Below are 20,844 nucleotides of genomic sequence, written 5' to 3'. Positions count from 1 at the left end.
GCCACCACCCTCAGTCTTGCTGGAAACATCATGGAGTATTGCACTCCCAGCTCCCTCAGCCGTCTCTTGATACCCGTGAACATCATCCGTTGTCTCTGCACCAGAGTAGAATAGTCTGGGTAGATAGCAATCTTTTGGCCTTCAACTGTCAGATCCGTCATGTCTCTGGCCTTCCTCAGGATAATGTCGCTGTCTCTATAGTTTAGAATTTTGGCTAGCATGGTACGGGGATTCGCTCCAGGGACAGGTGGTTTCGGCGGGACCCTATGCGCTCTTTCTACCGCGAACACTTTTGTTAGCGCCATATCGCCAAATGTTTCTAACAGCCATTTTTCAATATATTCCGTTGGATTCCTCCCTTCAGCTTTTTCAGGGATGCCCACTATGCGAATATTGTTTCTTCTGGACCTGTTCTCAAGGTCCTCATTTTTCGCAGCCAATTCAGCTATTGCTTGAGTGAACTTTTTCTCTGCTTTTTGCAGCTGCACTATATGGTCTTCTACAGTGCTCACTCTCTCCTCTACCTCCCCCACACGTTTGTCAATCTTCTGCATGGCTGCATTTATCTGGGCTGTGTCCCCCTTAACCTCCTGTATCTGTAAGGTCAGAGACTGTTTACATGAAGAAACTAGCGCAAAAACGTCTCTTAAGGTAGGCTCAGCTTCTGGCGCCATTTCCTCGGGTCCCCCTTCTGCCACCGCCATTTTACTCTCCTTTCTCCCCTGTTGTACCTCATGTTCTCCTGCTGGGCTCTCCTCCTCCTCCTCCTCTTCGGTATCAGCTCCGGCTCCCTCCTCTGCGGCCTCCGCTCTCGCAAACTGCTGGAGCTTTGCCGCTACCTCCATGCGCTTTCTACATGCGGCGTTCTCCTTGTCTGCCTTCTCCCTCGTGTCGGCGCCATCTTGGATTGCGCCTGCATCCCCGGCTCCCGCGTCCTTCTGCCGTCTCCTGGTCATGTTCGCCGGCTCCAGCACCACCGCTCAGCACCGCCGGACCCTCCAAGTCTCCCCGCAGCCGGTAAGCCCCCGCAGGGACCAAACAGCAGCGGCTCTGCAGGATTTTAGAATGTACAGCGGCGGGAGCTCACAGCCGCACGTCCGCTCACATGAGCTCTCAGGCCACGCCCCCGCTCTGTGACTATTTTCACTCTGGCAGACAGGCGGGCACAGCTGGGACACAGGCAGGCAGATGGTTACAACAGAGACACAGGCAGGCGGGCACGGCTGACGCACTGGCAGGACAGGCGGACAAGGCTGGTACACTGGCAGGACCGGTATATAGGTAGACACGGCTGGTATATGGGAACAGGTAGGGACCTGTTCAGACAGGAGGAACGGAGATAGAGAAAGACCGCAAGAGCAGATGCAAAGCAGAAGCACAGGAGGTGGAGCCAAGAGCAGGAGGCGGAGTCAAGTACAGAAACGCGGGAGGCAGAGCCAAGTACAGAAACGTGGGAGGTGGAGCCAAGTACAGAAACGAAGGAGGGGCCAAGAGCAGGAGGTGGAGTCAAGAGCAGGAGGCAGAGCCAAGAACAGAAATGCAGGAGGCCGAGCCAAGAGCAGGGCAAAGCAAGACACAGAGTGCAGAGCCGAAAGCAGAGCAAAGCAAGACACAGAGTGCAGAGCCAAAAGCAGAGCAAAGCTAGATACAGAGTGCAGAGCAGAAAGCAGAGCAAAGCAAGACACAGAGTGCAGAGCCAAAAGCAGAGCAAAGCTAGATACAGAGTGCAGAGCAGAAAGCAGAGCAAAGCAAGACACAGAGTGCAGAGCCAAAAGCAGAGCAAAGCTAGATACAGAGTGCAGAGCAGAAAGCAGAGCAAAGCAAGACACAGAGTGCAGAGCCGAAAGCAGAGCAAAGCAAGACACAGAGTGCAGAGCCAAAAGCAGAGCAAAGCAAGACACAGAGTGCAGAGCCGAAAGCAGAGCAAAGCAAGACACAGAGTGCAGAGCCGAAAGTGGAGCAAAGCTATATACAGAGTGCAGAGCCGAAAGCAGAGCAAAGCAAGACACAGAGTGTGCACAGCAGGGTAAGGAAACCAAGGCAGGGATATAAACGGACACAGGAACAGGACTAGGCTAAGACAGAGTCAGGAACGGGACATGGCACAGACACAGGCCAGGGTACGACGCCCCACTGGGTTTTGGACACAGGCCAGAGTACGAAGCCCCACTGGGTGGCAAATACAGGACACAGACCAGGGTACAACGCCCCACTGGGTGGCGGACACAAGAGTCACAAAGACAGGGCCTGGCACCTCAGCAGCTAAGAACGGACTGAGGGAGAAAGTTGCACAGGCCCCCACCAATGGGTGGGGATGTCTTAAATACAGGAAGCCTCATGGATATTGGCCGGGGACACCTTAGCAAGGTGCACATAGTTTCAGTAAGACACAGGAACTGCCGGCGCCGCCCCCCTATGCACGCAGACAGAGCATTAATGTATACACCTCAGAGGACTAATAACTTTCAGAAATAATCAATGCAGTCCATACATGAGTATATAAAAGTGAAATTATTTGTTCCTCCCCAGTGCAACAGAAAAGGAAGTGGAAACCACTCAACTATTAGTGTAAGACCAGTCACCAGAACTATGGAGCAAAACCTAAAGAAACACTAGCAAGGATATAGAATTAAATAAACTTTAGGTTTTGCTCCATAGTTCTGGTGACTAGTCTTACACACAGACAGAGCATGTACAGAGCAAGCAGCAGACATGAGGCACACAGCATGGAGCTGGCAGCAGAGAGAAGTCACAGCATGGCCTGGAGAAGTGAGTGAATTTGAGTGAAAAGCAGGTGGGGGATGGGAGGCCATGCAGTGATGCCAGCAGGGTTGTTACACCTTTCTTTATGATGACACAACAGCCTCCATCCATAGATTCTGTCAGTGGCTTGATCTGTTTACGACCAACATTGCGTGCAGCAGCCACCACAGCCTCCAGACACTGTTCCGAGAGGTGGACTGTTTTCCCTCCCTGTAGATCTCACATTTTATGAGGGACCACAGGTTCTCTATGGGGTTCAGATCAGGTGAACAAGGGGGCCATATCATTATTTTTTCTTCTTTGAGACCTTTACTGGCCAGCCATGCTGTGGAGTAGTTGGAGGCATGTGATGGAGCATTGTCCTACATGAAAATCATGGTTTTCTTGAACGATACCGACTTCTTTCTGTACCACTGGTTGAAGAAGTTGTCTTCCAGAAACTGGCAGTAGATCTGGGAGTTGAGCTTCACTCCATCGTCAACCCGAAAAGGTCCCACAAGTTCATCTTTGATGATACCAGCCCATACCATAGTTACATAGTTATTAAGGTTGAAGGAAGACTATATGTCCATCTAGTTCAACCCATAGCCTAACCTAACATGCCCTAACATGTTGATCCAGAGGAAGGCAAAAAACCCCCATGTGCAAAGAGTAAGCTCCACATTGGGGAAAAAAATTCCTTCCCGACTCCACATACGGCAATCAGACTAGTTCCCTGGATCAACGCCCTATCAAGGAATCTAGTGTATATACCCTGTAACATTATACTTTTCCAGAAAGGTATCCAGTCCCCTCTTAAATTTAAGTAATGAATCACTCATTACAACATCACATGGCAGAGAGTTCCATAGTCTCACTGCTCTTACAGTAAAGAATCCGTGTCTGTTATTATGCTTAAACCTTTTTTCCTCCAACCGCAGAGGATGCCCCCTTGTCCCTGTTTCAGGTCTATGATTAAAAAGATCATCAGAAAGGTCTTTGTACTGTCCCCTCATATATTTATACATTAAAATGAGATCACCCCTTAGTCTTCGTTTTTCCAAACTAAATAGCCCCAAGTGTAATAACCTATCTTGGTATTGCAGACCCCCCCGTCCTCTAATAACCTTGGTCGCTCTTCTCTGCACCCGCTCCAGTTCAGCTATGTCTTTCTTATACACCGGAGACCAGAACTGTGCACAGTATTCTAAGTGTGGTCGAACTAGTGACTTGTATAGAGGTAAAATTATATTCTCCTCATGAGCATCTATGCCTCTTTTAATGCATCCCATTATTTTATTTGCCTTTGTAGCAGCTGCCTGACACTGGCCACTGAATTTAAGTTTGTCATCCACCCATACACCCAGGTCTTTTTCATTGACGGTTTTGCCCAGAGTTTTAGAATTAAGCACATAATTATACATCTTATTACTTCTACCCAAGTGCATGACCTTACATTTATCCCCATTAAAGCTCATTTGCCATTTATCAGCCCAAGCTTCTAGTTTACATAAATCATCCTGTAATATAAAATTGTCCTCCTCTGTATTGATTACCCTGCAGAGTTTAGTGTCATCTGCAAATATTGAAATTCTACTCTGAATGCCCCCTACAAGGTCATTAATAAATATGTTAAAAAGAAGAGGGCCCAATACTGACCCCTGTGGTACCCCACTGCTAACCGCTACCCAGTCCGAGTGTGCTCCATTAATAACCACCCTTTGTTTCCTATCCCTGAGCCAGCTCTCAACCCACTTGCACATATTTTCCCCTATCCCCATTATTCTCATTTTATGTATCAACCTTTTGTGTGGCACCGTATCAAAAGCTTTTGAAAAGTCCATATACACTACATCCACTGGGTTCCCTTGGTCCAATCCGGAACTTACCTCTTCATAGAAACTGATCAAATTAGTCTGACATGAACGGTCCCTAGTAAACCCGTGCTGATACTGGGTCATGAGGTTATTCCTCTTCAGATACTCCAGTATAGCGTCCCTTAGAATGCCCTCCAGGATTTTACCCACAGTAGAGGTTAAGCTTACTGGCCTATAGTTTCCGAGTTCAGTTTTTGTTCCCTTTTTGAATATTGGCACCACATTTGCTATACGCCAGTCCTGTGGCACAGACCCTGTTATTATGGAGTCTTTAAAGATTAAAAATAATGGTCTATCAATGACTGTACTTAATTCCTGCAGTACTCGAGGGTGTATCCCATCCGGGCCCGGAGATTTGTCAATTTTAGTGATTTTTAGACGCCGCCGCACTTCCTGCTGGGTTAAGCAGGTGACATTTAATTGGGAATTTTTATCACTAGACATTTTGTCTGCCATGGGATTTTCTTGTGTAAATACTGATGAAAAAAAGTCATTTAGCATATTGGCTTTTTCCTCATCCTCATCCACCATCTCACCCAGACTATTTTTAAGGGGGCCAACACTATCATTTTTTAGTTTCTTACTATTTATGTAGTTAAAGAATATTTTAGGATTATTTTTACTCTCTCTGGCAATGAGTCTCTCTGTCTCAATCTTTGCTGCCTTGATTTGCTTTTTACAGAATTTATTTAATTTTCTGTATTTATTTAATGCCTCCTCACTACCTACTTCCTTTAATTCTCTAAATGCTTTCTTTTTGTCCCTTATTGCGCCCCTTACAGCTCTATTTAGCCATATTGGTTTCCTCCTATTTCTAATATGTTTATTCCCATACGGTATGTACTGTGCACAGGTCCTATCCAGGATGCTAATAAACGTCTCCCATTTTCTCTGTGAATTTTTGTGTCTCAGGATATCGTCCCAGTTAATTGCACCAAGATCCTCTCTCATCCGTTGGAAATTTGCCCTCCTGAAGTTTAGTGTCCTTGTAACCCCTCTACTACACATCTTTTTAAAGGATACATGAAAACTTATTATTTTGTGATCGCTATTTCCCAAGTAACCTCCAACCCTTATATTTGATATGCGGTCTGGCCTGTTGGTTAATATTAGGTCTAGCAGTGCCCCCCTTCTTGTTGGGTCCTGAACCAGTTGTGAAAGGTAATTGTCTCTCATAATTGTCAAAAACCGATTACCTTTGCTGGAACTGCAGGTTTCTGTTCCCCAATCTATTTCAGGGTAGTTGAAGTCCCACATAATAATGACTTCTCCTTGAGTCGCAGCTTCATCTATTTGCTTTACTAGGATATTCTCCATTGCTTCCATTATTTTTGGAGATTTATAACAAACCCCTATCAGTAATTTATTATTTTTTCCCCCTCCCCTTATCTCCACCCACAGGGATTCTACATTTTCATTAAATTCACCTATATTATCGCGCAGGATGGGTTTTAAGGATGATTTTACATATAGACACACCCCTCCCCCTCGCTTATCTGTACGGTCATTTCTGAACAGGCTATAGCCCTGCAAGTTAACAGCCCAGTTATGGCTCTCATCCAGCCACGTTTCAGATATCCCCACCATGTCATAATTATGCTCCAACAACATTAGTTCTAATTCGTCCATTTTGTTGGCGAGGCTTCTGGCATTAGTATACATGCACTTTATGTTCCTCTCTATACTTCTATTTCTTAAATTATTAACTGTTCTGACCCCACCCCCCATGCCACCGCCACCCCCAACTTCCTTATTTGTGCCCAGGACTCTGTCTGCACTATCTTCCCCTCCTATAAAATGAATACCCTCCCCCCCAAAATACCCTCCCCCCCAGTACCCCACCTCCACCTTGCTGGCGTCTGAGTCGGAGTGGAGCTCTCTGCCCTTTACTGATCCAGCCTCTGGCCCATCCATCTGGCCCATCAAGAGTCACTCTCATTTCATCAGTCCATAAAACCTTTGAAAAGTCAGTCTTAAGATATTTCTTGGCCCAGTCTTGACGTTTTATCTTATGTTTCATGTTCACAAGTGGTCGTTTTTCAGCCTTCCTTACCTTGGCCATGTCCCTGAGTATCGCACACCTTGTGCTTTTTCTTACTCCAGTAAAGTTGCAGCTCTGAAATATGGCAAAACTGGTGGCAAATGGCATCTTGGCAGCTTCACGCTTGATTTTCCTCAATTCATGGGCAGTTATTCTGCGCCTTTTTTGCCCAACACGCTTCTTGCGACCCTATGGGCTATTTGCCATGAAACGCTTGATTGTTCGGTGATCATGTTTCAAAAGTTTGGCAATTTCAAGACTGCTGCATCCCTCTGCAAGACATCTCACAATTTTGGACTTTTCCGAGCCCGTCAAATCTCTCTTCTGACCCATTTTGCCAAAGGAAAGGAAGTTGCCTAATAATTAAGCACACCTTATATAGGGTTTTGATATAATTAGACAACACCCCTCCTCATTACAGAGATGCACATCACCTGATTTACTTAATTGGTAGTTGGCTGTCAAGCCTGAACAGCTTGGAGTAGGACAACATGTATAAAAAGTATCATGTGATCAAAATACAACTTGCCTAATAATTCTGCACACAGTGTACTGTCTCCTGCACACGAGCGACGTGCATGCATGCTCTCTCCTGCACACGAGCCATATGAAGCCTGTTGTGACATATCAGTAGGACAGGCTGCTATTTGAATTAGTTGACAGGTGTCATTTTATTACATCCTTGGATTCCTCCAAATATTCTCTCCAAAGGTGGACAACCTGCTATAATTTCAATGAAACAAGAGTACTTCAACAAAGCCATTTATGACTTATCCATAGGATATCCAACAAATGTCTGATTTGTGATGGTCCAATTCGAAGAATCATGAGACTGGGGTTCTTGTAACACTTCTGATTGTTAGAGCTGGGACTGAGACCCCGTCAGTAGTAACCAGTACCGTCCAGAACATGGAGACCCATCCCATGCCTTGTCTGTTTGAGGCCTATGTCTGGAGATATACCCTCCATCCTCTCATCCTGCATTCAGGCTATTTAAAAAAAAAGAAAGAAAATACATTCTAATGCAAATGAAGGCGGACATTGATCTTTCTCTATTCTCCTGTTATCATTGCACATTTCATTTTAGCTCCCTGGGCATTACAGGGTGACAAGTTACTGAAGAATTGGAGCAATTTGTAGATGATTGGAGGCTGATCATTTGTCTCGCAGTTCAGCAGGGTAATTATTTAGGCTTTGGGGAGACGTTACTAGCAATGTGTTTTCTAGAAGAATAATTGCCTGCACTTATCTTGAAAAGACAATTCCTGAAATGTTGTAATTATGTGCAGCGGTGCCACAATGGGTTAATAACACCCTTTGAAAAAGCCAGAAAAGTTTCGCACTCAAGTCGGCTCCACCAGCCAACAATAACAAGACACGGTAATATGCAAAGTTGGCACGATGAAGTGGACTACATGACGCCATCTGTAGGAAGTATAGGCTGATGAACTCCGCAATCAGTGTAAATAAGGAACCATGTGTCCATCTTGGCAGTGACTACCAGTTTTCGTTTCTCTTGCTGGTGCCAAAAGAATCATATTGAGTGGATGATGGATTGTCATTGCTTTGACTCACTGGTTACATTTCTGGCTTTAATTGGCTAGTGATGTGTCTGGGTATTCACAGGTAATGGGACCGGTGAGGATCACTCATGTAAGAAGTACATAGCGTCCTGTTCACACATCCGTGTTGTGGGTCCATGATTGGACTGCTATGCAGACTGGTCATGTTTCTGACCCAAAATCAACAGTCTCATACAGTATAGTGGGCCCCGCATAGTCCTCTATACAGTATAGTGGGCCCCACATAGTCCTCCATAGAGTATAATGGCCCCACATAGTCCTCCATACAGTATAGTGGGCCCCACAGAGTCCTCCATAGAGTATAATGGCCCCACATAGTCCTCCATACAGTATAGTGGGCCCCACATAGTCCTCCATAGAGTATAATGGGCCCCACATAGTCCTCCTTACAGTATAATGGGCCCCACATAGCCCTCCATACAGTATAGTGGGCCCCACATAGTCCTCCATACAGTATAATGGCCCCACATAGTCCTCCATACTGTATACTGGCCCCACATAGTCCTCCATACAGTATAGTGGGCCCCACATAGTCCTCCATAGAGTATGGTGGGCCCCACTTAGTCCTCCATACAGTATAGTGCGCCCCACATAGTCCTCCATAGAGTATGGTGGGCCCCACATAGTCCTCCATACAGTATAATGGGCCCCATATAGTCCTCCATAGAGTATAATGGGCCCCACATAGTCCTCCATACAGTATAATGGGCCCCATATAGTCCTCCATAGAGTATAATGGGCCCCACATAGTCCTCCATAGAGTATAATGGGCCACACATAGCCCTCCACACAGTATAGTGGGCCCCACATAGTCCTCCATACAGTATAATGGGCCCCACATAGCCCTCCACACAGTATAGTGGGCCCCACATAGTCCTCCATATAGTATAATGGGCCCCACATAGTCCTCCATACAGTATAATGGGCCCCACATAGCCCTCCATACAGTATAGTATAATCAGGGGGGGGATATGCCGTCATCACGGGCCAGAGCTTGACGTGTGTTCAAAACTCATATGGACAGATGAAGAGAGTGTTGGTGTATGCAGCCATTGCTCCACTCCAGCAGGACACTTTTGAGTCCAATTCTTGGAATTGCTAGAAGTTCGAGAGGTGAAATTCGAGTCATCACCTTTCCAGTGAATAGGTGATAATTTATTTAATTTGGACAATCCCTGCAAATAAGTTGTCTGGAATTAGAAAGAAGCCTTTTTTTCAGAAATAGTGCCACTCTTGTGCATAGGATTTGTCTAGTATAGCAGCAGAGGCTCAAGCAATACTAGACAAAGCCCATGAATAAGAAAGGCCCACAATATGGAGAAAAAAGGTCCTAATACTGGATAACTGGAGCCTCCCTATCTTGTAAACTGCAGATTCTTAGCAAAGACCCCTCACCAATTTATAGGTTTAGATGATAATTTGTTTACTAGATGGTGGCCCGATTCTAACGCATTGGGTATTCTAGAATATGCATGTCCACGTAGTATATTGCCCAGTCACGTAGTGTATTGCCCAGCCACGTAGTATACAGCACAGAGCCACGTAGTATACAGACTAAAAAATAAACATATACTCACCCTCCGAAAGCCCGTTGAAGTCCTGGCCCTGTGTGCGGTGCACGCGGCAGCTTCCGGTCCCAGGGTTGGTATGGGCGCAGGACCTGTGATGACGCTGCGGTCACATGACCGTGACATCATGGCAGGTCCTTCTCACAGGACCTGTGATGGCTTTGCGGTCACATGACCGTGACATGGCAGGTCCTTCTCGCATACCATCCTTGCCACTGGAACCTGTGGAGCGGTCACCGGAGCGTCGCGAGGAGCGGGAAAGGCGGTGGAAGGTGAGTATATGATGATTTTTTATTTTTAACATTAGATCTTTTTACTATTGATGCTGCATAGGCAGCATCAATAGTAAAAATTTGGTCACACAGGGTTAATAGCAGTCCGTTAGCGCTGCCATTAACCCTGTGTGAGCGCTGACTGGAGGGGATAATGGAGCGGGCACTGACTGCGGGGAGGAAGGAGCGGCCATTTTGGCGCCGGACTGTGCCCGTCGCTGATTGGTCGTGACTGTTTTGCCGCAACCAATCAGCAAGTTGGATTTCCGTGACAGACAGAAGCCGCGACCAATGAATATCCGGGACAGACAGACAGACGGAAGTACCCCTTAGACAATTATATAGTAGATTAAGCTTTATTACATTAGTATAGGCACATATATTATATATATATATATATATATATATATATATATATATATATATATATATACTGCTCAAAAAATAAAGGGATCACTTAAACAACAGATTATAACTCCAAGTAAATCAAACTGCTGTGAAATCAAACTGTCCACTTAGGAAGCAACACTGACAATCAATTTCACATGCTGTTTTACAAATGGAATAGACAACAGATGGAGACGGACTCTACAACCCACACAAGTGGCTCAGGTAGTGCAGCTCATCCAGGATGGCACATCAATGCGAGCTGTGGCAAGGTTTGCTGTATCTGTCAGTGTAGTTTCCAGAGGCTGGAGGCGCTACCAGGAGACGTGGAGGGGGCCGTAGGAGGGTAACAACCCAGCAGCAGGACCGCTACCTCAGCCTTTGTGCAAGGAAGAACAGGAGGAGCACTGCCAGAGCCCTGCAAAATGACCTCCAGCAGGCCACAAATGTGCATGTGTCTGCACAACTGGTTAAAAACCGACTCCATTAGGATGGTTTGAATGCCCAACGTCCACAGATGGGGGTTGTGCTCACAGCCCAACACCGTGCAGGATGCTTGGCATTTGACACAGAACACCAGGATTGGCAAATTCGCCGCTGGCGCCCTGTGCTCTTCACAGATGAAAGCAGGTTCACACTGAGCACATGTGACAGACGTGACAGAGTCTGGAGACGCCATGGAGAGCAATCTGCTGCCTGCAACATTCTTCAGCATGACTGGTTTGGCAGTGGGTCAGTAATGGTGTGAGGTGGCATTTCTTTGGAGGGGCGCACAGCCCTCCATGTGCTCGCCAGAGGTAGCCTGACTGCCATTAGGTACTGAGATGAGATCCTCAGACCCCTTGTGAGACCATATGTTGGTGCAGTTGACCCTGGGTTCCTCCTAACGCAGAACAATGCCAGACCTCATGTGGCTGGAGTGTGTCAGCAGTTCCTGCAAGATGAAGGCATTGAAGCTATGGACTGACCCGCCCATTCCCCAAACCTGAATCCGATTGAACACATCTGGGACATCATGTCTCGCTCCATCCACCAACATCACGTTGCACCACAGACTGTCCAGGAGTTGGTGGATGCTTTAGTCAAGGTCTGGGAGGAGATCCCTCAGGAGACCATCCGCCGTCTCATCAGGAACATGCCCAGGCATTGTAGGGAGGTCATACACGTGGAGGCCACACACACTATTGAGCATCATTTCCTTGTCTTGAGGCATTTCCACGGAAGTTGGATCAGCCTCTAACTTCATTTTCCACTTTGATTTTGAGCATCATTCCAACTCCAGACCTCCGCGGGATATTAGTTGTGATTCACGTTGATCATTTTTAGGTTTTATTGTTCTCAACACATTCCACTATGTAATGAATAAAGATTTACAACTGGAATATTTCATTCAGTGATATCTAGGATGTGGGATTTTAGTGTTCCCTTTATTTTTTTTTTTGAGCAGTGTATATAACCTTGTAAGATTGGGTGTCTGCTATACATACAGTGAACAGTTACTGGCTACTCCCATCCTTCCTATGCAACGTCTGCTTATATAATAACAATGGGTGTTAAAAGAGGCATGAACTCTCGAGACAGGAAAATTATATTACCGCTTTAGAAAGCACTAGTGCGACCTCATCTGGAATATGCAGTTCAGTTGTAGACGCCGGTTCGTAGCACAGATGCCCGAAGTGGAAAGCAGTAAAAGGAAAGCCACAAAACCAATAATTGGCAATGAGGATCTTACAGAATAAGGCCGGCTTCACACTCAGCGTATGAAAATACGGTCCGTATATTACGGCCGTAATACGCTGAAAAGTCCCGAAAATAGTGGTCCGTAGCTCCTCCGTAGGCAGGGTGTGTCAGCGTTTTTTGCGCATGGCATCCTCCGTATGTAATCCGTATGGCATCCGTACTGCGTGGTTTTCTCGCAGGCTTGCAAAACCAACATACCGCTATAGAAGTGATCCATGTGTCCCAAAAAGAAAAAAATATATATATATACTGTCTAGATATATATATATATATGTCAGTAGACACATATATGTATATATATTAATATTTTTTCCAGCGCTATACAGCTTGAAAGCCGGTAATTCAATTACCGGCTTTTTCTTTCTCCTTCCTAAAACCCGACATGATTTGAGACATGGTTTACATACAGTAAACCATGTCTTCTCTCCATTTTTTTTGCAGATTCACCACTACTAATGTCAGTAGTATCTGCAAAATTTGGCCGTTCTAGCTCTTAAAATAAAGGGTTAAATGGCGGAAAAAATTGGCGTGGGCTCCCGCGCAATTTTCTCCGCCAGAGTAGTAAAGCCAGTGACTGAGGGCAGATATTAATAGCCTGGAGAGGGTCCACGGTTATTGGCCCCCCCCTGGCTAAAAATATCTGCCCCCAGCCACCCCAGAAAAGGCACATCTGGAAGATGCGCCTATTCTGGCACTTGGCCACTCTCTTCCCATTCCCGTGTAGCGGTCGGATATGGGGTAATGAAGGGTTAATGCCACCTTGCTATTGTAAGGTGACATTAAGCCTAATTAATAATGGAGAGGCGTCAATTATGACACCTATCCATTATTAATCCAATTGTAGTAAAGGGTTAAATAAAACACAAACACGTTATTTAAAATTATTTTAATGAAATAAAAACAATGGTTGTTGGAGTATTTTATTCTACGCCCAATCCAGTCACTGAAGACCCTCGTTCTGTAAGTAAAAAAACATAATAAACCAACAATATACTTACCCTCCGCAGATCTGTAACGTCCAACGATGTAAATCCTTCTGAAGGGGTTAAAACATTTTGCAGCAAGGAGTTCCGCTAATGCAGGCTGCTCCTTGCTGCAAAACCCCGGGGAATGAGGCTAAATATAGAGCAATGATCTATATTTAGCTTCATTTGCGGTGAGGCGCCCTCTGCTGGCTGTTCATAGATCGTGGGAACTTTCCTAGAAGTCACACTGCTTGTCCGTGTTTAATCCGTATTTTTCACGCTTCCATAGACTTTCATTGGCGTATTTCTTGCGCAGTACGGTGACAAACGCAGCATGCTGCGATTTTGTACGGCCGTAGAAAGCCGTATAATACTGATCAGTAAAATACGGCAGATAGGAGCAGGGGCATAGAGAATAATTGTGCCGTATGTTTTGCGAGTTTTACGGACGTAGTTTCTGCGCTCTTACGTCTGTAAAACTCGCAAGTGTGAAGCCGGCCTTAGTGTCATTTTGTCTGTTTCATAAATCAGTAGTATACGTGAAAATAAAAAAACTTTTTGTTCTCCTCCTGGACTCATTCTTTCTTAAAATTCTTCAGTGAACACAGAGTTTGCTATTACTGATTTTGTAATGAAAGTTATATAATTAACCTTTCATGTTATGGGTTAGAAAAAATGTTCTGTGAAACTCAGTCTTGTTAAAATTTTGGAAATTGGGGGCGTGGCCTAACTGCCGATGGAGTAGGTCGCACAGAGCGGGAACTCCGCAGCCAGGAACCTTAAAGCGGCCCATATCTGCCTCCTCAGCGTCCTCATTCACCTTCGCGATATCGGTACCGGCTCCCGGTGCGGCGGTGAGTGTATGGGGAAATCTAAAACGGGCGCCAGTGATCCCTCCAGGAGAATTCCTGATTTCTTTGCGGCCTCCCCGCAGCCACCGCCAAAATCCAAGATGGCGCCGACCTCCCCCAGGCCTTCCCGCTCTTCGCAACGCAACGCTCAAGCGTCGCAATCAAGTGGTGCTGCGTTGCATTCAGGCGGAGCAGCGTTGCATTCAGGCGGAGCAGCGTCCAATCCAGGCGCTGCGGCGTCGGATTCAGCTGACGGTCCGGTAACCGCTGCTCTCCTCAAGGGCCTACTTGGAGACCTCAGAACCTCCATACAAGAGGATATGCGCTCTATGCTGGCTGAACTGAGGGGGGAGGTTGTGGAGCTGGGTAACCGCACGGACCGCCTGGAACGCAAGATGGCGGAGCTGGTCTCTTCCCATAACGAACTCTGGGACGCTCATGAGACCCTGCAAGCCCTGGCCACTAAAACCCACTCTAAAGCCCTGGACCTGGAAGATAGGTCCAGGAGAAACAACGTTAAACTCAGGGATATTGAGGAATCTGTCCTTTCAGGAGATCTGAAACTATTCTTCCAAGATTTTATAGCTCCAGCTCTCCCTCGGTTTGCCCCAAAGGACATCATAATTGACCGGGTACCCAGGATCCCTAAACCGTCTGGCCTGGGTCCCTCGGTCCCAAGAGACGTGCTGGCACGCATACACTTCTATGAAATGAAGGAAGATTTTCTCCAGGCTCTAAGGAAGAATCCAACTCTCCCGGAAAGATTTGCACACATCTCTGTTTTCCCAGATCTCTCTCCGGGTACTCTGGCCCTGCGGAGGGCCTTTGCCCCCTATACTACTATCCTCAGAGAGAAAGGCATCCAGTATCGTTGGGGGTTTCCTACCAAGCTTCTCATCCGCAAAGATGGATCGATCACCACCTGCCTGATGCCGTCTCACGCAGCTGCCGCGCTCTCCAAGTGGGGACTTTCATCTCCTGAATCTCCGTCTTCTGTGAACCTGTCTGGGCCTGGAGGTGGCGGAGGCTCCAGGGCCCGCATTATACCGGATTGGGAGGTGGCCTGAGCCCACTGCATCGATGGTTCCTGGCTACTTTCCCGCACGGATTTATTTTGTTTTCTTTTTTTCTCGTTCTTATGCTGCGCGGGTCCCTCTTTTGAGTGTATCCGCAGCATTTGTTTGCCCCATAGGTGAACTATTTTTTGATTCTCACCTTTTGGACTCAGGGTCTCTGTGAATGGACCTCGGTCCTCTGGTTTACTTGTTATTCGTTGTAGGTCTTGTATGTGTCCCCCCTCCTCTCTCCTCCCTCCCTCCAGTTTTACCACATGTATGCTCTAGATTATTGGCCAAGCGTCCTTTGCTCTCATGTACAGGTTATCGGTGTCCAGATGACTGCAAAACTGTTTATATGACATCATTATGAGTATCTCGTTGTATTCAATTAATGTTAATGGTCTCAACTCTCCGGGCAAGAGGTCTGTTGTGTGGCGTCAGTTGAGCAAATCCCGCCATGATATTTTGTGTCTTCAGGAAACACACTTGCTGGAATGTGATAATCCCAGAATGCATTCAGGTTTATATCTGCATCAATTTTTTGCTAATGGTCCGTCAAAAAAGGTGGGAGTAGCCATTTTTTTTAGCAGGGCCAACTCCTTCCAGCTGGTTCGCTCTATTGCGGATCCACTGGGTAGGTTTATTGTGGTTCTCTGCCTTATCAACAACGCACCCTACACCATTGCCTCGATATATGCCCCTAATGTAGGGCAGCTCAAGTTTCTGGAGGGGGTTTTCAAAATTTTACACGATATCCAACATGGGCATAAGCTGATTGCTGGGGATTTCAATGCTCCAATGTTTAGGGATATGGACTGCTCTGCGTCTTCCCTGTCAAGATGCGAAGCAGGTCCTCTGGCTAACTCTTTCAACCTACATGATATCTGGAGATATTTGCATTGCGGTGAGAGAGACTACACGTTCTTGTCTCCCAGGCACGGCTCCTACAGCAGGATTGATTTTGTGCTGGTGAACGACGTGGCTCTTCCTCATTGCATCTCAGCAGATATAGGCAGTATCACATGGTCGGATCATGCGCCGGTGTCCCTTATTCTAAAAGACCCCTTGGCCATCAGGCCTCCTGCACACTGGCGTCTCAACGCACATCTCCTTGCTGACCAATCTAACTCCCAGGGTGTTGAGGTGGCTTTGCGGGAATTTTTCGATTCCAATGACACCCCTGACATTCGTAACGACACTCTTTGGTTTGCCCACAAGGCGGTAATCAGAGGTTGCCTCATCAAGATGGCGGCAACGGCCAAAAGAAAGTATAACGCAGCTCTCCAATCTGCCCTAGATGACTTAGCCCGCCTCGAGACAGCTCACAAAATATCCCCTACTCCAGCCCTTTCCGCTGATCTCTCTACAGCCCGCATGCATGTCCGCAACCTGCTCCTCCATAAAGCTGAGAAGTCTCTGAGGAAAACTAGAGCTAAATTTTATGCAATGGGGGACCGAGCGGGCGCTGTTCTGGCTAGACGTGTTAGGAAGAGAGAGGCTCAATCCAAGATCCCATTCTTGCTCAGGACTGATGGCTCCCGGGTGTGCAACCCTATTCATAATTGCTGAGGAATTTGCATCTTATTATTCCTCTCTCTATGACCTTGGGGCTGACCCAGGGATTCCCCAGCCTTCGCGGGAGTCAATTTTGGCATTTTTGGAGAAGGCTAATCTCCCCTCAGTCACTTCAGAGCAGCTCTCCTTCCTAAACTCCCCTATTGTCGAGTCTGAACTCGCGCAGATTGTCAGAGAGGCCAACAAAGGTTCCTCTCCTGGGCCAGATGGCTTTTCTTTTCTTTACTATGCCCAGTTCTTCTCTGTCCTCTCCCCTTATCTTTTGCGCCTCTTTAATAACTGGTTGTCGACAGGCAGTATTAGGGCTGAGGGGTTGGAGGCCTCCATAGCGACCCTCCCCAAACAAGGGAAGCCCCCAACATCCCCAGGGAACTTCCGCCCGATAGCACTCTTAAATTGCGACGTGAAGATTTATGCAAAAATCTGGGCCAACAGATTATTCTCGGTCCTCCCTGGCCTCATTCACCCGGACCAGGTTGGGTTTGTTCCCGGAAGACAGACCAGGGATGGCACCAGGCGCCTGATAGATCTTTTGGATGTGGTGGAGAGGGAAAGTCTCCCCAGCGTATTTCTGTCGCTAGATGCCGAAAAAGCGTTCGACAGGGTGCACTGGGGATATATTGAGCTCGTGATGGAGAGGTTTGGGCTTATTGGGCAAATTGGTAGAGCAGTTATGGCATTGTATTCCAACCCCTGTGCGTCGGTTCGATCGGCGGGCTTCGGGTCTCGAACATTTCCCATTCGGAATGGTACGCGTCAGGGCTGCCCCCTCTCCCCTATCATCTTTGCTCTGATCATGGAGCCCTTGGCTGCAATGGTCAGGCAAAGTGCGGACATAAAGGGAATTGTGGTGGGGGGAACTGAACATAAAATTGGTCTCTATGCCGATGATGTGGTTTTAACCTGCACCTCACCTTTAACTTCGTTGAGCGCAATTACTTCTATTTTAACGGAATTCTCGGCGGTCTCATACTATAAACTTAATTTGACCAAATCCACAATCTTTCCCCTTTTCCTCCCGGTTCCCCTCCAGATCCAAATTCAATCACAATACGCGTTTATTTGGGCTCCCCTGGGCTTCACGTACCTAGGTATTAAGATAACGAGATTAGACAATATAGTTCGCGCTAATTGTGAGGAAACCCTTGCGGAGGTTAGGAAGGGCATAGATCATTTATCCAATGCGTCGCTCTCATGGATGGCTCGTATACAATCTGCTAAAATGCTACTCCTACCTAAGATTATGTATCTCTTTCGTTGCCTCCCCCTTTCTATCCCCGCAAAGTTTATTTCAGCTTTTCAGGTGCTTATAGATCGGTTTATTTGGAACAAGAAGCCACACAGGATCAGGCGTCGGATTATGTCCCTACCGTACTCCATGGGTGGGCTGGGCGCTCCTGCGGTACAGTCTTACTATAGAGCGGCGATCCTCGAGCCCCTTAAAATATGGTGGGAAGGGAACTCATGCTTACCCTGGTTCATTATCGAGTCCCACTCTGCCCCCCAGAACTCGCTTAAACTACTCCTAGAACTTCAGCTGCTTCGGGTCCCTCTTGTGGGCCCGTGTCTCCGCTCTATCAAGAGTGCTGCTAAACTTTGGGCCCTGCTTAGCTCCTCACATTTAGGGTTCATGTATGATTATATCTCTTTGCGGGCTTTGGAGTATGCTATCGGGCATATCTCTCTTTCCTCCTGGGAGAGCCGTGGGGTGCTCCGGGTGGCGGACTTATTTGGCTCAGACGGTCTTCTGTCGTTTGAGAACCTCTCGGGAAGATTCTCCCTGGGCATCACTGATTTTTTCCAATATTTTCAGCTCCGTAGCTTTCTCAGATCACGTCGGTCATTCGGGGCGCCCCCGCCTTTGACAGAGGACCCGGTCCATAGGTTCTTCAGGCCAGCCACTATATTGCCCCATGGCATATCCATTATCTACAAAGCCCTCATATCCTATGGCTCCAATGACAAATTTCAATTTATGACTTCCTGGGAGTCCTCGCTGGGTTTTGAGGCCTCCCTGGAAGATTGGCAGTTCGCAATGACACATCCTTCTAAATTCTCCTCATGTATTGGACACTTGGAGCAGGTGAAAAAGATACAACTACACTGGTACATTACCCCCGTCCGTTTGGCGAGGTTTTCCCCGTCCTCCTCCCCTCTCTGCTGGAAGGGGTGTGGCGCCTTGGGGTCCTCGTCCCATGTCTGGTGGTCATGTCCGCGGATTCAGGTTTTCTGGAACGAGGTGGAAACACTGATTGCCGACCTGACTCGTCTCCCCCTGGTGCTGAGTGGTCAACTTGCTGTCCTGGGCATCTCCCTCACCGATCTTCCCTCCCCTCTCCGGCCCATTGTCTCTAATGTCCTGGTCGCTGCTAGACAATGCATTGCGAAACATTGGAAGTCCTCGGATCTCCCCTCTAGAGCCGAGCTGATCTTCAAAATCGACTTACACTTTTGCTATGAGGTTATTATGGCTCAGGGTTTGTCAAGGAGAACTAGGGTCCTCTCATGGTGGGACCCCTGGGTGTCCTCCGTACACATCTCCCAGTCTGCTCTTGCCCTCATTTAAATTATATTTAGATTGTATATTTAAATTGTATATCTCATCAATCTCCTTATCCTTCTTTTTTTTGGCTGTACTTGACACTGTATCTGTATATTCTGTACTGACTATGTTTTGGTCCTCATGCCTTTGTACTGGATTTGTCCCCCCTCCCCCTCTGATTGCCCTCCCTCCCCCTCCTCTTCCTGAAGTTCACTGTTGTATGGTTAATATGCAATTTCTCAATAAAAACTTATTGGTTAAAAAAAAAAATTTTGGAAATTGTTCTCGTGAGATTGTGATTAAAATAAGTTTCAAAAGGGGTGTACTAATTTATGCTGAGCACTGTGTACTGCTCATCTTGGCAATGATAATCCAGTAACTGACGGTGAAATGTTTTATCCTTCTATATAGGGAACTAAATTTGGGCAGTGGGACACTGCGACGTTCCAAAACCCCGAACAGCAAACCAAATTCTTACGACTGTTGGGCGGATTCAAGAAGGGAAACCAAGGAAGCCTGAAGAAGGGAAACCAAGGAAGCCTGGCGTCACCCTCGGACCAGGGAAAAGCCAACATGGCCTTGGGGAAGCAAAGAGAACAAGTGCTTGAGAGGAACCTGCAAGCAGAGTTTGACAAAGCTCTTTCCTGGAAAGAGAACAGAGGGATTGGCTTAGGCTTCCAACCGGCCCCGAATAAGTTCTTCTACATAGACAAAACTGCGTCCAGATCGGTCAAATTCAATGACTGACTTCTCCTGCTTTCATATCCAGGGCTAAATGTGGTCAGCGGTATGATGATAACGCAGCGTCCGGGTGGTCCCACAACCGGTGACGACTGCTGGTCACAGCTATACTGTACAGATGGTCTTATTACATGTAAATCTTTGTATATGTTACACCATAAATAAAGTCCCAATTAGTCTTGTTGTGTACTTTACCATCCACTATTTATCAGTGCTTTGCCAGCACTAGATGTGCTGGAACTTCCATTGCTTTTCTTCCCAGCATGCACCTCCGTTGGCTGCCCTGAACTGAAAGCCTGTAACTCTGTTATGACTATACACAGTTTGACAAGACAGGAGAGCTAGGAGGCACAGCCCCAGCCACGCTTCCCTAGGTCTCTGCGGCTAGAGAAGGATTACACTTAGGCAGTGGACAGAATTTAGTGGCCATTGCATTGGATTAAGTGTTTGGGGGGTAAGACCATATTAATCCCAAATTATGTGATCATTAGAGAAGATGGAAATCAGTTTATTAAATGAGATAAAGCTTTGTGAAAATGCAGAAACCACTTATTGATGCATTATTGGTTTTTGGCTCTTTATGACCACATCAAAGTTTAGCTGAACTTTATTGTGGTGATAAGTTTGCATAAGGCTCCTTTTACACTTGCCGTGATTTTGCGGACCGTTTTTGCAGCCCCAATAGATTTCTATGCGGCTGCAATAATTCCATGGTGCGCTGTATGACCGTATTTACGGCCGTGAAAAAACATCGAGCCTGCTCAATCTTTTTCACGGCTTACTGACACGGCCCCCATTGTAAATCAATGGGGCCGCAAAACCAACCTTCCGGTGCACCGTGACTTCCGGTTTTGCGGACCGCCGTTTTTTTTCCCAATACTTTTGCTGTAGTATTGGGAACC

At 46.8% G+C, this 20,844-nt stretch overlaps 1 protein-coding gene across 3 annotated transcripts in view; it reads left to right on the top strand.

Moving 5' to 3' along the window:
- KNOP1 (lysine rich nucleolar protein 1) overlaps positions 1-20,123 on the top strand; it is a 60,097-nt gene extending 39,974 nt beyond the window's left edge. For all 3 annotated transcript variants that reach the window (XM_069734158.1, XM_069734156.1, XM_069734157.1), the window contains exon 4: positions 19,613-20,123. In XM_069734158.1, coding sequence (XP_069590259.1) covers positions 19,613-19,948 — 336 coding nt within the window. In that variant the 3' untranslated portion in view covers positions 19,949-20,123. The remainder of the gene's footprint in view (positions 1-19,612) is intronic.
- The last annotated feature ends 721 nt before the right edge of the window (positions 20,124-20,844 follow it).

Source organism: Ranitomeya imitator, chromosome 7 (genome assembly GCF_032444005.1).
Source record: "Ranitomeya imitator isolate aRanImi1 chromosome 7, aRanImi1.pri, whole genome shotgun sequence".
Lineage (NCBI taxonomy): Eukaryota > Metazoa > Chordata > Amphibia > Anura > Dendrobatidae > Ranitomeya > Ranitomeya imitator.
The sequence above is the reverse complement of the archived record's forward strand: the minus strand, read 5'-3'. Positions and strand labels throughout refer to the sequence as shown.